Raw genomic sequence first — 12,973 nt, 5'->3', positions numbered from 1 at the left:
AAAAATATATAAGATATATATAAAAAGGGGTATATGTATTAAGTTTAGCTAGTAATTAAAATAGTAATACTAAAAAATTTACAACCATGACTTAGTGCAATTTTAGCGTTGGTAAAGACTTTTGAACTGAACCTCCGTACTGTTATCAATATTCATTCCTCACGATACGGCCTCAAACCACCGAGCCTAACTTTCGGTCGCGCCCAAACTTGCCGCGACTTGGTGCAAGTGACTTTACGGCATCTCATCATGTCAATAGGACTTTGTTCCGCACTTAAATCACCCCTTATCGCGGAACAAACAAACTATGAAGCCGCTCCCCGCCACCCTCCCACGGAGCCGAGGTTTTGTCCACCAATCCCCGGGATCGCGCTATACGCCTAGGGAGTAAGAAAACCTCTGATGCTAAGCTAGGGTGTCAAAAATATCTATTCTAAGACCAACCAAATTATGCTGAATTTACTCAAGTCTTTGTGTCATCTAAAACAGAGGTCCTTTAGCTTCATTGCATCCCCGTGTACTCTGTACTTGTTGTGTTCCCCGCTTCAAGTAGTGGTGATGATCAGTGAACCAGCTATCAATTTGGTTGACACAAACGCTCCACAAGATCTAATGCTGTTCGAGACAACGAGACGACGGGGACGGTGTTTGTTCTCGAGCCCGTCAGCCTGTGTGGTACCATTACTGCCTCAATACATTACATACATCAGATCCAACATGGATGTTCATACTTGTGAGTTTGTCTTTCAGTTGGAAATCGATGAAGCACAAGTTTGAGCGAGCTCCCGCCAATCAGGTCTATACACCGTTGCGGCATATTTGCAGGTCTAGATCAGTTTGACCATCCATCCCTGGTAGCCATGGGAGCCAGAGCCGAGGAATTAGGCCCGCCTATCCTACGATTTCCATCTCTGCAATTAATCAGCGACTACGGAGTACGGAAAAGTCGATATATGTACTCCGTAAACCCATTTTCATTTAATACGTTGAATTGCAAAGTGGTCTCCGGTGAGATGTCAAACAAATGTGTCAGCTTGGGTTGAGACTCTGGTCAGCGATACCGAGAAGATCAACTTGCGTTTGATGACAGTTCCCTGGACATCTAACTACAGCAATAAGCTCCTGGATACCCAATTAGCCAATACAAAGAACACTTTCTTCGTTCTCACTCATCGATTCATCATTGACCAAGCACCAGTTGGCCCCACTTGCTAAAGTGGATGATGCGACAGGTCGAGGCCCAGATACAGATGCACGCGCGACAGGGGAGTAGCACCATGTATCCATCGAAGACCGACAATTTGAGCCTTTCGTGTTCAGTTTGATCCCCAGGATGTTGAGATGGAGACACTGTGCGACAGATCTGCGCTAGTCGAGATTTGATTGTAAAAGGGAGGCTGGAGCTCGGGTAAGCAATCAGACTTTGCTCTATCCGTAGCTGTTTGTTGTTTTTTGTTTTTATTTCTTTCGCGTAGTCACTAAAGCCTGAAGATTATGTTGGTCAAGGTCTTTGTGTAAAAAATTCAGGTTCAATGAAACATACTGCACTGATCTTGAAACGGAGTACTGATGTTGGAGATGTGAAAGCCCTTCTACAGTTGCAGCCACGCTATGGTTCGTCACGCGGCAGCATGCGTGCGGCGCAGAGAGGCCCACTGATTCAACGGCTCACGATATCCAGGATAGGACTGAGGGCCTTTGACAGGTAGGTACAGAACTACATACTGGAAGCATGTAGTAAGAGGTGCCAACTTGCGGTAGGGTAGGGCAGCACTGTGTCACTCGCTTGGAAGATGACCGGGCGGAGCGGGATCCCAGTGGAGCTTTGCCTGATGGGCCGAGTCGTAGACCACTGCATCCACATTCAGCCAAACTCTGTCTGTCACTTTTAGTTAATAAGGGCGGTTTGAATATCATGCTCTACGAAGTGACTGAGCATCGAAATGGCAATCCAGAAAGGGAAGCCGATAACGCCTTGCACACAAACCTGTAACGGCGATCGCTTTCATACCCTCTCCGTAGTCTTCACGAGGAGACATCAAGCAACGATCGAGAAGCCGAAACAAGGCACCGTCAGGTACAGGACACGCCGTCCGTCATCACTGACGTCCCACCCTGTCTTTTGTTGCCATTGATGAAGGCTCTTCTGCCTGAGACGGAGGTTGGCCGGTGTGAATTTGGTCAAGACGACGAATTTGAACGTTGAGATTTGGGTGAATTTAACTCCGCGAGAAGATCGAAACAGAAGAACCCTGTTGATAACAGCGATTTGCAAACGGCTCCATTCGATCAGTGATGAATGCATCGATTGACGAAGACAACCGCATCAGTAAGGGTTTCTGGCAAGGTGTGACGATCTTTCATTGTCCACAGGATAGTCCGTGTGCAGGACGGCTACAACATCACTATCCTCGTTTCAATTGTCGGATCTTGATGACGTTGTTGATCGGACAGATACGATAGGCTGTCATGAACCAATTATCCATAAACCAAATAGGGCAAATGCATGTAATCGTTTGCAGAAACAATAAAGCTTGGTGAACGATACTACAGCGATCAACATTGACGCATCTGTAATTTCCAATTCGGGGAACATCTATGAGTTCGAATTCAACGCCTGCGCAGTCCAGATGAATTCGTTCACTCTTTCACTCCAACTTCATTCCGATCATTCAAGCCCTTCTCAATTACTCAAAATCCACAATTGCATCCGTTCTTACACACCAGCTCTGTAGCATGTGTAAAAGCTCAAGGCCTATCCCGTCATATTGATTCTCACACATCCTGTCACGAATACCCACCACACGCGTGCCACAGTCCACTCATGCAATCCCAGTCGCACCAGCAATGGCGCGCTGCACGTAGCAACCCACCAGACGGCTTGAATCGCTGACTCCCTAACTCAGCAACAGACAGGCTAATTCGAAGACTGTGGTTGGTCAAAGCTTGACCTCGCATCCTTTCCACCCTCGCTCATCTTGTGCTCATTCCACTCGTGGATGGAGACTGCGAGCCCGTCCCGCTGCAGTAGCCAAAAAGCTTGCTACTACTCTACTGTAGCTAGGTACCTTAGCACGTCGCATACCGGATGCCCCTCGTAAATTAGCAAAGCACAGCAAGCCTCACCCCGGTTACCTACCTAGACAGGCGCAATCTATTCATCGGATACTTAGTAGAAGACCCGAAATACCCTGCTGTTTTATCTAATTTATCCCTTACCCGCACAGGGCCAACGCGCACAGTGGGAGAAAAAGACCCATTTGCTCTTAGGTTGTTCCCCCGCTCCATGCTCAATGCTCCCTCCCCCATCCGCCCATCGGCCTGAACCCTGGCAGTTGTGAGGCCTTAGGTTGGCTGGACTCTTGTCTCTACAATCCGACCCACACCCTGTCATCTCCGCTTCCGGTCAAGCGTCTCGTCAAGCACCTGTGGTGCTCAGCGGCCGCAATTATCTCTACCAATAAGAACCAATGTCTCTTTTGCTTAAGGTAAATTCCCTCGTCTTGTCTGCTTAGAGCAATAGTTCAACCCTGCCATCTCTCCTTCATCCCCTGCACTCTTGCACTGGGCTTTCCAACACGCGCACTTGCTCTTGCCTCGCCTGGCCTCGCCTCTTTCCCGTCCGCGCCACCCACGCTCTCACAGTCCGCACCCAGAAAAAGGAAAGGCCCCCCCGACGCAAACCCAGACACACCCAGACCAGACTCGAAGCAGCAAACAAGCAAGAGCGTGCCCAACCAGGTTTCTGCGACAATTAAACGCAGAGCACCGCAGCTCCCTCCATTTCTCTCCGCTCCCACTCCAGATACAGTATAGATCCATCGGCACCACGCTCAAAGCAGTATCTCCACCACCTTTTTTTGTTCTTCCTGTCGCGGTTCGTTCGTGGTAATACAAACAAGAGCTCTTCCTCTTTTGAGATAATCGAATCCAAACCAATTTGAGACGAATATCGACTCGCAGACACCATGGCCGACATCACAGACCAGCACGACCAGACCTCTCCCACTGAGCTCGACGACTCACAGAACGTTGGCAATGGCAACGCCACTGAGTCTCGCGGCATCAAGCGCCAGCGTCCTTCAGCTGGCGACGACGACGACGATGACGACGAGAAGGGCAGTCGCGAGCGTCGCAAGATTGAGATCAAGTTCATCAGCGACAAATCTCGCCGACACATTACGTTCTCCAAGCGCAAGGCTGGAATCATGAAGAAGGTATGGTTCAACCTCTCTACGATCCCAACAACACATAGCAGTCATGATGCTTGACCTCAAGGTTGAAAGCGCGTGCAATTTGGACGCGCAAACCTCGATGTTTCCACTACACCAAAATTCAGCATCCATTGATCTCTTTGACGCATCTTGGTTGCTGTTAAGATCCCCGTCGCGTCAAAACAAGGTCCCGCGTTTGCTCTTCTACGCCAAAACCTGGCGCAAAAAATTAACCTGTTGCACGGAAAGCTAATTTACATTCATTCATCAGGCCTACGAACTCTCCGTCCTCACAGGCACCCAGGTTCTACTTCTCGTAGTTTCAGAAACCGGTCTCGTTTACACCTTCACCACACCCAAGCTGCAGCCCCTCGTTACCAAGTCTGAGGGCAAGAATTTGATCCAGGTAAGTAACTATTTGTTTGCCTGACATGGCAGAATATGTCCCTTTATAGACTATGGACTGATCATGACCAGGCTTGTCTCAATGCTCCTGAGCCCACTCCAGGCAATGAGAATGGCGTCGATGGCGGCGACCAAGTCGAGTCTCCAGAAGAACCACCTAACCAGCACCTCCCTCCTCAGGGCAATCGACCTGGCATGCCTCAAAACCCTCACATGTCTAATAACTACATGCCTAACATGCCCATGGATCCTCAGCAGGCTCTGGCTTATCAGAGCTACGTACAACGGAATCAGGCTTATGGCTCTGGCATACCTCCTCAACCAGGTATGCCTGCTAACAGCCATCACCAGTCATAATGACGTCCGACTCCAAAGATCGGTCTTCGGTCAATGATACCCGGCGCTCAATGCTTTCTCGAGACGCCGCCTCTCGACCTTGCACGCCCCTCCTTGACACCAGAGCTGTCTTGTGAGGTCCCGGTGAAAAGGCGTTGGTTGGTGTTGATTTGCCACCTGCATTTCTCTTTGATTTTTGTTTTTTTAATTTCTTGAAATTACATCAAGGCTTTCAGGCCACAGCGACGTCTGACGAGCCTTGGGGTGGAAATATAATAATCGCATCTGGGAGCAGTGGGTTTACGGGCTGTGAATCCCGCCCTCGCGACCACGAATAACTACACGTGTCGTTTTCGAGACCAACAGTTTGCGGCCAATGTTGGGAGAACCCCCATGGTGAGCAGTACTGCCATGGTTCCTTGTGATCAAAGGCTCCGTGGAAGCTGGCGCCTTGACATCGTAGGACATTTGCGTGCGGTGGAAGCATGTTGGAGTGAAGAGGTGTTGTCATTGAAGAGCACGAAGAGGCGCGTTTGGCTTGTGAATTACATCAGAGTGTTTGGGATGGTAGGGAATGGATGGGATGAAGGCACGAATGTTTACGGAATGGGTACTTCATGCAGATTTGACTATCATGGGCCAAAAGAGACGAAGGAAGGATGCTTTCAACGCGGGCTTACCATATTGTTCCTCTTTTCGCATTGAATGTCGAATGTAAACATGTATTGAACGAGTGAGACCAACATGTCTGCGCTCAGGCGAGATGTTGCAAATAGGTTATTGGAGTTTGACCCAATGTATAAGTCAAATCGGACTTTCCCAACATGGACATTCCGCCGTTGAAAAGCTACTCTACCCCAGATTTTCAAGTACGGCTTGTCGAAATATGCTTCACCTTTTCTGGTGCAGATTCGATTCTACGGAAGGTAAAAGAAACCTAACTTCAAATTCGGCGAATCGTTCTTTTTTGCTTAACTCTAGGTTCTTGGTCTGAACCTTGAAAGGGTTGAGGAAGGTTCAAGCTTGTTGGGTGTAAATGTTATTGTAATGGATCTCTTACCGCATTAGGAGGGTTGGTGGCATATGATTGGGAGGTTCTCTAGCCGGTAAGATCGTGTGCGGCTGCGTCCATGGGGAGGGGCAACTTTACTATTTTTGTTATAATTTCTTTTCTTCTGTCACCGTGTGCGCGTGGATTGACAAGATGAAATGACGTTGCATGAAGGAAAAGAGTACCTACGACAGAAGCGGTTTGGGGTCGGCCTTTTCCACTTTGGTGGTGAGGGTGGGGATGAAGGATCATCTTGGCTTAGTTGGGATGAGTCGATAGAACAAGTCAGAGTTGGAGGTGTAAGCGAGTGAAAGTTGGGAATGAGGTCTTGAGGCAGACAGCAGATCAGTACTGTGTTAAGACGGGCCCGCGCTGAGGTTGCTGGCATTTCTTGTGGTCAGTGAGCTTTCTGTTCCCCTGTCACGGAGCCGAATAACTCTACAGGAAGTCTGTGACCCTACATCCATCGGCACTTCACTGTAATGTATAGTCATGGTATAGTTTGCTCGGATAATATAATTTCGGTAACGGGTGGGAGGTGTACAGGCAGTCCAACGTTAGAAAGATCAACGTAACCTTGCATTCCCACGCATGCTAGCTACAGCCAGCCTTGATACAGCTGTATAAACACTCACACTTCGCAAACATGATAGCTAGGCCACTTCCTACACGGACTCGACAAAATACCAGTGTTCTTCAATCATTGATAGGCCGGGTATTGTCAATGTTTGAAGCCAGGGGAGCTCAAGCTTTTACATCAGGCTGTAGATAAGAGTGGAAAGTGACGGAACGAGGACCACAGTGTATTACAGAACATAGAAATACAATACAACTGCATGCCATTTAGTATATATTGCTGACTTCTATTCCTTAAGTAGCCAGTTCCCTGAGAAACATAATCTGCATATCATACCATATACGGTCCTTGAAACGATGACCTTGTCTGGATATGTTTGGAGGCAATATAAGATAGTTCCAGGTCGATACATACATCCAGACTCGGGTGTCACCGTAAGAGAATATGATCTGAGTATACTTATGTAAGTATTGTCTATAGACAGCGGTATCGAGGGGCAACATTACCAACTCTCACCCCAAACTTGCAACGAAACGCATGCAACGCGCTATTGCCCATGATCCGAAGCAAAAGCCATTTTACTATATGCAGAAGGTCAGATTGTTGCAGACAATGAAGTTAGCTGCAATGCCTTTGCTTATCCTCACTCTTCGGGACTCCGCGTGAGGCAAGTTGCCATCGGTGGCCAGGAGCACGCGGCACGAAAGCCTCCTGCCAGTATCAAGAGTGAGATAAGAACAAGTATAAACGAGCTGTAAGGTTTCTACATTCTAGCGCTTAGCAAGACGACGATAGAGGTAGTGAAGCCCCTGGTGATGAGTAGTTAGCCGTGGTTGGAGCCTCCAAGAGCAAGAAAACTCTTGACTTTAAATCAGCATGGCAAGATAAACTGGCCTAATAGCTTACTAAAATATACCAAGATACTGAGATATAGTAAACCTACCTAAAACCTTTCTATCACTTAGAAAAGAGATCCGCTTTCTTGCCTCCTCCTGTCAGGCAACAAGCTTCGTTGTGAGCCATCATACACCTCAACAAGCGCCTTGTGAGGCTGGAGCGTTGCCGAAATGAGAGTTCTCTTGACAATATCCTTCTCTGCCTTGGAGGATCATAGGGAATCCAGCACAGTCGGCTACTCGACGGGGATCGTCAATAAATCCTTAAATCCTCGCCAGCCCGTCCGAGCGATAGCCACAATGATGACAGCCTCGAAATTGGAGAGTGATCCGTCGACGGCCCTCACCCTACCCAAGCCAGATAGGAGTCCTTTGGCCGTTGTATCTTTGAGCAACAACTTCATGTCTCGTCTCTGGACAGCGTACATAGTAATAATGAGGACGGATCCACGTCTGACCTTGACAACTTAGCTGCGTTAAAGTTCTTCTGCATCTTTGGCATCTCGGGGAGGCAAAAAGTATAAGGCAAGTCAATCTAGACTCAGGGATTTCTTGACTCTCTTTAATAAATTTATTTAGCAGCTTCCCCCATGGCCTGACATTTGATTGCTCCCCGGGCGGGGGGGGGCAATTAAGATGCTTGCCTCTCGGTAAATCTGGACGGCCAGCGATACTGCAAGTCGCGCAGTTCCTGAGGTTGCGTATGACATGCCCATTTGCATTTCTCGGACCACTAGGACATCAATCGTAATGTTGTGTCCCTCGTGAAACTCCGGTGTACGTACGAGAGTCTTCTCTTCCTATGAATAAGGTAGGTATGTATGCACAGAGAGGTAACAAAACTCAGAACCTCTATCCTAGGTGATAAAAAGTCTTAGGTAAACTTGGTGTAGGTTTAGTAGACTTCGGAGTGTATATTTTTGGCACCTTGATTTACCTTGTGTTACAAGTTTTCTTGCGCCCCGGAGGCTATGTTCGGGTGTTTCTGTCGCATGTACTTCCAGTACCGCTAGTACCGCTTTGTCATGGTCGTGTTTGTTGACGGTGAGCAGATTTGAGAAGGTTTTCGGCTTTTAAACCCCGCTGACGTACCGGTACAAAAGTGACATGCGACTTTTCACACAAACGATAAATGAAGCACTAACACAGGCAACTCAAAGCATAGAGAAGAACATCAATAGAAACGAGAGACGGGAACACCCGGTGACCTTTATTAAATGCTGTCATATAAACTTGGTCGCGTGCTCGTGTCATGCTGGTTTTGATCGAAAAGCTGAACGCCGCCCATTCCATTGCGAGAATTACCACCTTGTGGTGCCCCGGCCTTATCCAATATCATTTGCTACCAAAGCTCTGATTATGTCTCTAATGCTCAACTGTTGGTATGTATCGACCGACGGCTAGGCTGCCAACAAAGACACCAGCCAGGACGGAGAGGAAGTAGCCGACATTCATCGTCATAACGGCCAACATGCTGTAAGGCACGATTAGCATATAGTACAGTCATAATCAAGCTCTCGGGGCCATGCGCATGACATACAGGAGATATCCGATTCCGACAATCATGGTATCAAGACATGCCCGAACCGGGTCAACACTGAACCTCCACGGTCTCATCGCTGCTCGTTTCCTTTCCACAACGACGACGGTTTCTTCAAGACCATTCTCCGAAAGGGTCATGCGGCGCGCGTCGGGGCTAGAAGCTATCTGCTCCGACAAGGGGATCTTGCCATTGACAGCCACGTAACGGCGTGCAGCTTCACGATCAAGCCAGCGAGCTTCCTGGACAGCTTTGAATGCGACAAGGGCCCGCGCAATAATAGCAAGCACGGCCAGGAAAATACATGTTCCTGCATAGGAACCTGCATTATTTGGTGTCCACGAGTTGGCGTAGAGTGGCGTGCGAGTTTCGGTTTGGAAGACCATGGTCATCATGCTTGACCCGTGCGAGGACGACGAGGAGCCGGATGAGTCGTCGCCCATATCCATGCCTGGCATGTCGTGCCTTGGAAAGTTCATGTTGATAGTAGTCGTAGTAGCAGAAAGACGGTTCGCGAACAGCCCTGCTGCTTGCGGATTGTGGATAGATCGATGCTTTGTGATGCACGACGGCTCTGGGTCTAGTAAGCGATTTCTGGATGTTGTATCGATAGAGAATAAAGCACAAGGCTGATAAATTCGCAGAATTTCCAGTATATCGTGTTGAGTGTGGTGAAAGAATGAAGAAATGGTCTGTGAAAGAGGAAGAGAGTCGGGCCACGGGAGGCGTATTGATCAAGAGACAGATAATCACTGAAACGATCCGGGGAAGCCAGCTGCCACTAATCTGTCAAATTACATGTTCAAGGACTGCTTTTTGAGGGCGAAGGGACGATGTTATACTTTCTTGCTCAAATAAACTCATTTATGTGTACCAGGGTGCATTAACCGACACATCAACGGATGTACCTGTACTTGGCGAATGTACCGCTCGCTGACTGCCCCGCTTGAGAGTTCCCGTCGAATCGAACAACACCAGTGTCAACTACAAGTCAATTTGAAGTTCTCAATTTGTTGAATCATCCTTTGACCGGAGATTTAATATTCATGATATGTAATTACTCTTTAGCGGGTGATAAACAAGTCTAGTGACTTCTTAAAGTCAGAACATAAGCGATATTCTTGCTACTAGGCAATACATGTGCTGCTGCAGTGCCGATTCCTAATGCTGCCATCTTAGATTTCCACGACAAAGCAACCTGAAACAGCCTCGATTCGGACTCATACTGTCCCGGAGGATGTTGGTTATGCCGAATGATTCAAAAGAAAGTCCGATTGTAACAGCTTAGTATCAAGTTCGAACTTATGTGCCATTGTCTTTCTTTCCCGTAGGATATTTTCCGAGGTACTAGTTCATGGTGATACTTCTATGATAGCATTGCTCTTATACAAGGATACACGCTCAATCACTCACATTCCTAAATCCGGGGTTTACTCTTTGCTTGACTCGAGGCTGTTGTGCTTCATGATCAGGCAGTGACTTCGCGCTCGATGATATTAGCTCTTTACCGATCATTTATCGAGTCAGTATTCCAATAGCACCCTATTATAGGTGTATACGCTGCATCACAGACCTGAATGACGATCTATCAGAGCCTCTGTACATACTACCAGGCCTATCCAAGGGCGAATGCATGCTAAAAGTATCGCTAAATTCTCTGAGAGAGCGCAATAACTTCTATTCTCCATGATCTCAAAATATCGCTATTCACGTAAGTAGCTACAGGATGGATACCACTAGTAACTCATCACTTCGCGGTATGATAAACAAGGATAGACACGACTGAATGCTGCAAATTCCGGTAATGCAAGTAGGTGATCATGTACGCGAGATCTCTACGAAAGAGGCTTCTTGGAAGATGCCTCCATTGCAGGGAATTCATCGTCTCGCTTCCTGACAACATCGTTTTCGACGACCTTTACTGTCTAAGGGCAGTTCATAAGTTCTGTGGTATTTAAACTTACTTAAGTTTGGGGCATTCTTTTTATATCCCCTCGACATTCTCACATCTCTCCATGTCCGTAGTTGCTACACAACCGCCAGGCTTGTCTGCATGGCTTTATGAGGTAAGAGTGCTCGACAGTCACATACTGTTAGTCAGTTACATACCATAGGAAGACCTGGCTATAGCAAGGGGCTCCCCGAGCTTTTAGCTGGGTCTTAACACATACTGGATATGAACTACCATAAGGAAACAGGTGCCAGTATATAGAAGTCGCCCAGCCTCGGGAATAATTCCCAGGGCATAACAATGATGGACCCCGTTGCTCATGGTATCCATATCGCGATCACCTCTCTGGTGAAATTCGCCAGCTTCTGACCCTCTACCAGAAATACGATACTGATCTTTAGTCAATATGTTAAATATGGTAGCAGTGGAGTTTATGATATACATTTCGGCTGGTAAAGCTGGAGGTCAGGGCTAGACAACTGTTTCATTGACTACGCACATTCGCCTGTGCTGTAACAGTCTTCTGTATACCTCTGCAGTCCCCTCATAGCGTTGCAAAGACAATGAGATATCTTTTCAGATGATGTGACTAATATTGATCCATGCAAAGGTAGTTTGAGTCCTCTCCAACTCAGAAGTCATTAAAAATGACAGACGGAATCAGTGGTCACCTAGGTGGAAGAAACACGTTGACTCAGAGGACTCAGTTACTAACGACCTTTATTTCTATGCACCCTTACACGATTGTAAACACAGACTAATTCTCATTATCTCGTTATTAATCCACCGTTCTTTGACTTTACTTCAAAGTTCGTGCGTATATGAATCACTTCCACCAAACTCACACTAACAGATGCTTTCCATAGCCAGCTTACCCTGAAGCAAAAGAGGGCAAAGTTACCGAAGCAAACCTCCTGAGATCTCGTTATTTTCTGAGTGTTGTAGTATAGAACTACTGCGCATGAATATTAGTAATCTTCTTTGACTGAAATGGTAAGTAACAATAAAGGTTTGATCTCGAGAATGCCTTGAACGATCACCGTAACCAACTTCCCTCAACTTCGGCTGCGATCCTCTCACACATAGCTCGGTCGCAAAACCTCAAATGATGTTTTTTCTATGAAGTGTAAAACTTTGATCAATCTGTACGTTTCTTCACGTGCCATTACTATCGTATCAGGAAAAACATGTTGAGAGCTACGATAGGCGCAGGTTCTGTCAGGACACAGTGATACTCAGTTATCATTCCACATGAGAAGTCAAAATCTATTGAATACTTCGGGAGCTTGAATTACCTGTATCTGTTTTTCTAAGAAATCATGATAGCGAAAGGGAGCTTCCAAAGGTGCCAGATGGAAATCCTTGATATGCAGAATTAGACAATTCTAGAGTACAACTGTCTCGGTTATCTGGTAGGACTTCTCAGGATTTGGAAAGAAATCGAGAGGCTGGTCGAGGTTCTTTTGTAGAGAAAGATACCCACGGAATTCCTTCTGCTCGCGAATTATTATTAATCTACGAATGGATAAACGACCCTTCCCTTTGCCCTGTCAAACTTTACGGCAAGGATTGCGTTGCTTTGTCGCCATAACGTGCCTGACAACAAGCAGGCCATAGGTCACCACCGTAGGGCAGTGAAATTCAATGTATTTGATGGCGTTATCGAAGCGTGTGTCAAGGTCAAGCCTTAAAACTTGAGAGTCCACGTGGCTCCGGAGCATTATATGCATTATCCAGACAGTGAATTCGAGATCTCACTTTCATGAAAACAGTGGGTAACCGCCGGGATTTCTCTTATATTTGGCCATATTGCGATTGAAATGGTCTGTCTTGTTCGTGGATACATTTCACTGGCCCACATGAGGCGTATGGGGAGACAACAGGTAGGTTACCACTCCCGACTGGTACTATGAAGAGATAGGGGAGCCATTATGCCATTTGTAAGCTTATTGATGAGCGCACGACCTTTTAACGTGTTACGCTTGGTTTCCAAGCACTCAGCC

General features: G+C 47.1%; 2 protein-coding genes across 2 annotated transcripts; one reads left to right on the top strand and one right to left on the bottom strand.

Annotated features, from left to right (window-relative positions):
* Window positions 1-3,968: 3,968 nt before the first annotated feature.
* Window positions 3,969-4,976, top strand: FSUBG_13728 (MADS box; the record flags this gene model as incomplete). Its single annotated transcript, XM_036678650.1, has 3 exons — window positions 3,969-4,217; window positions 4,486-4,620; window positions 4,692-4,976. 3 exons carry the CDS (start codon window positions 3,969-3,971, stop codon window positions 4,974-4,976), a joined length of 669 nt encoding a protein of 222 aa, XP_036530808.1.
* A 3,868-nt stretch (window positions 4,977-8,844) lies between these two features.
* Window positions 8,845-9,498, bottom strand: FSUBG_13727 (Ctr copper transporter; the record flags this gene model as incomplete). Its single annotated transcript, XM_036678649.1, has 2 exons — window positions 8,845-8,953; window positions 9,020-9,498. The coding sequence occupies 2 exons, from the start codon at window positions 9,496-9,498 to the stop codon at window positions 8,845-8,847; spliced, it is 588 nt and encodes a 195-aa protein (XP_036530807.1).
* Between the last annotated feature and the right edge of the window lie 3,475 nt (window positions 9,499-12,973).

The sequence above is a fragment of the Fusarium subglutinans genome, assembly GCF_013396075.1.
Source record: "Fusarium subglutinans strain NRRL 66333 chromosome Unknown NRRL66333_c0000387, whole genome shotgun sequence".
In the NCBI taxonomy this organism is placed as follows: domain Eukaryota; kingdom Fungi; phylum Ascomycota; class Sordariomycetes; order Hypocreales; family Nectriaceae; genus Fusarium; species Fusarium subglutinans.
This window is presented reverse-complemented; position numbering and strand designations above follow the sequence as displayed.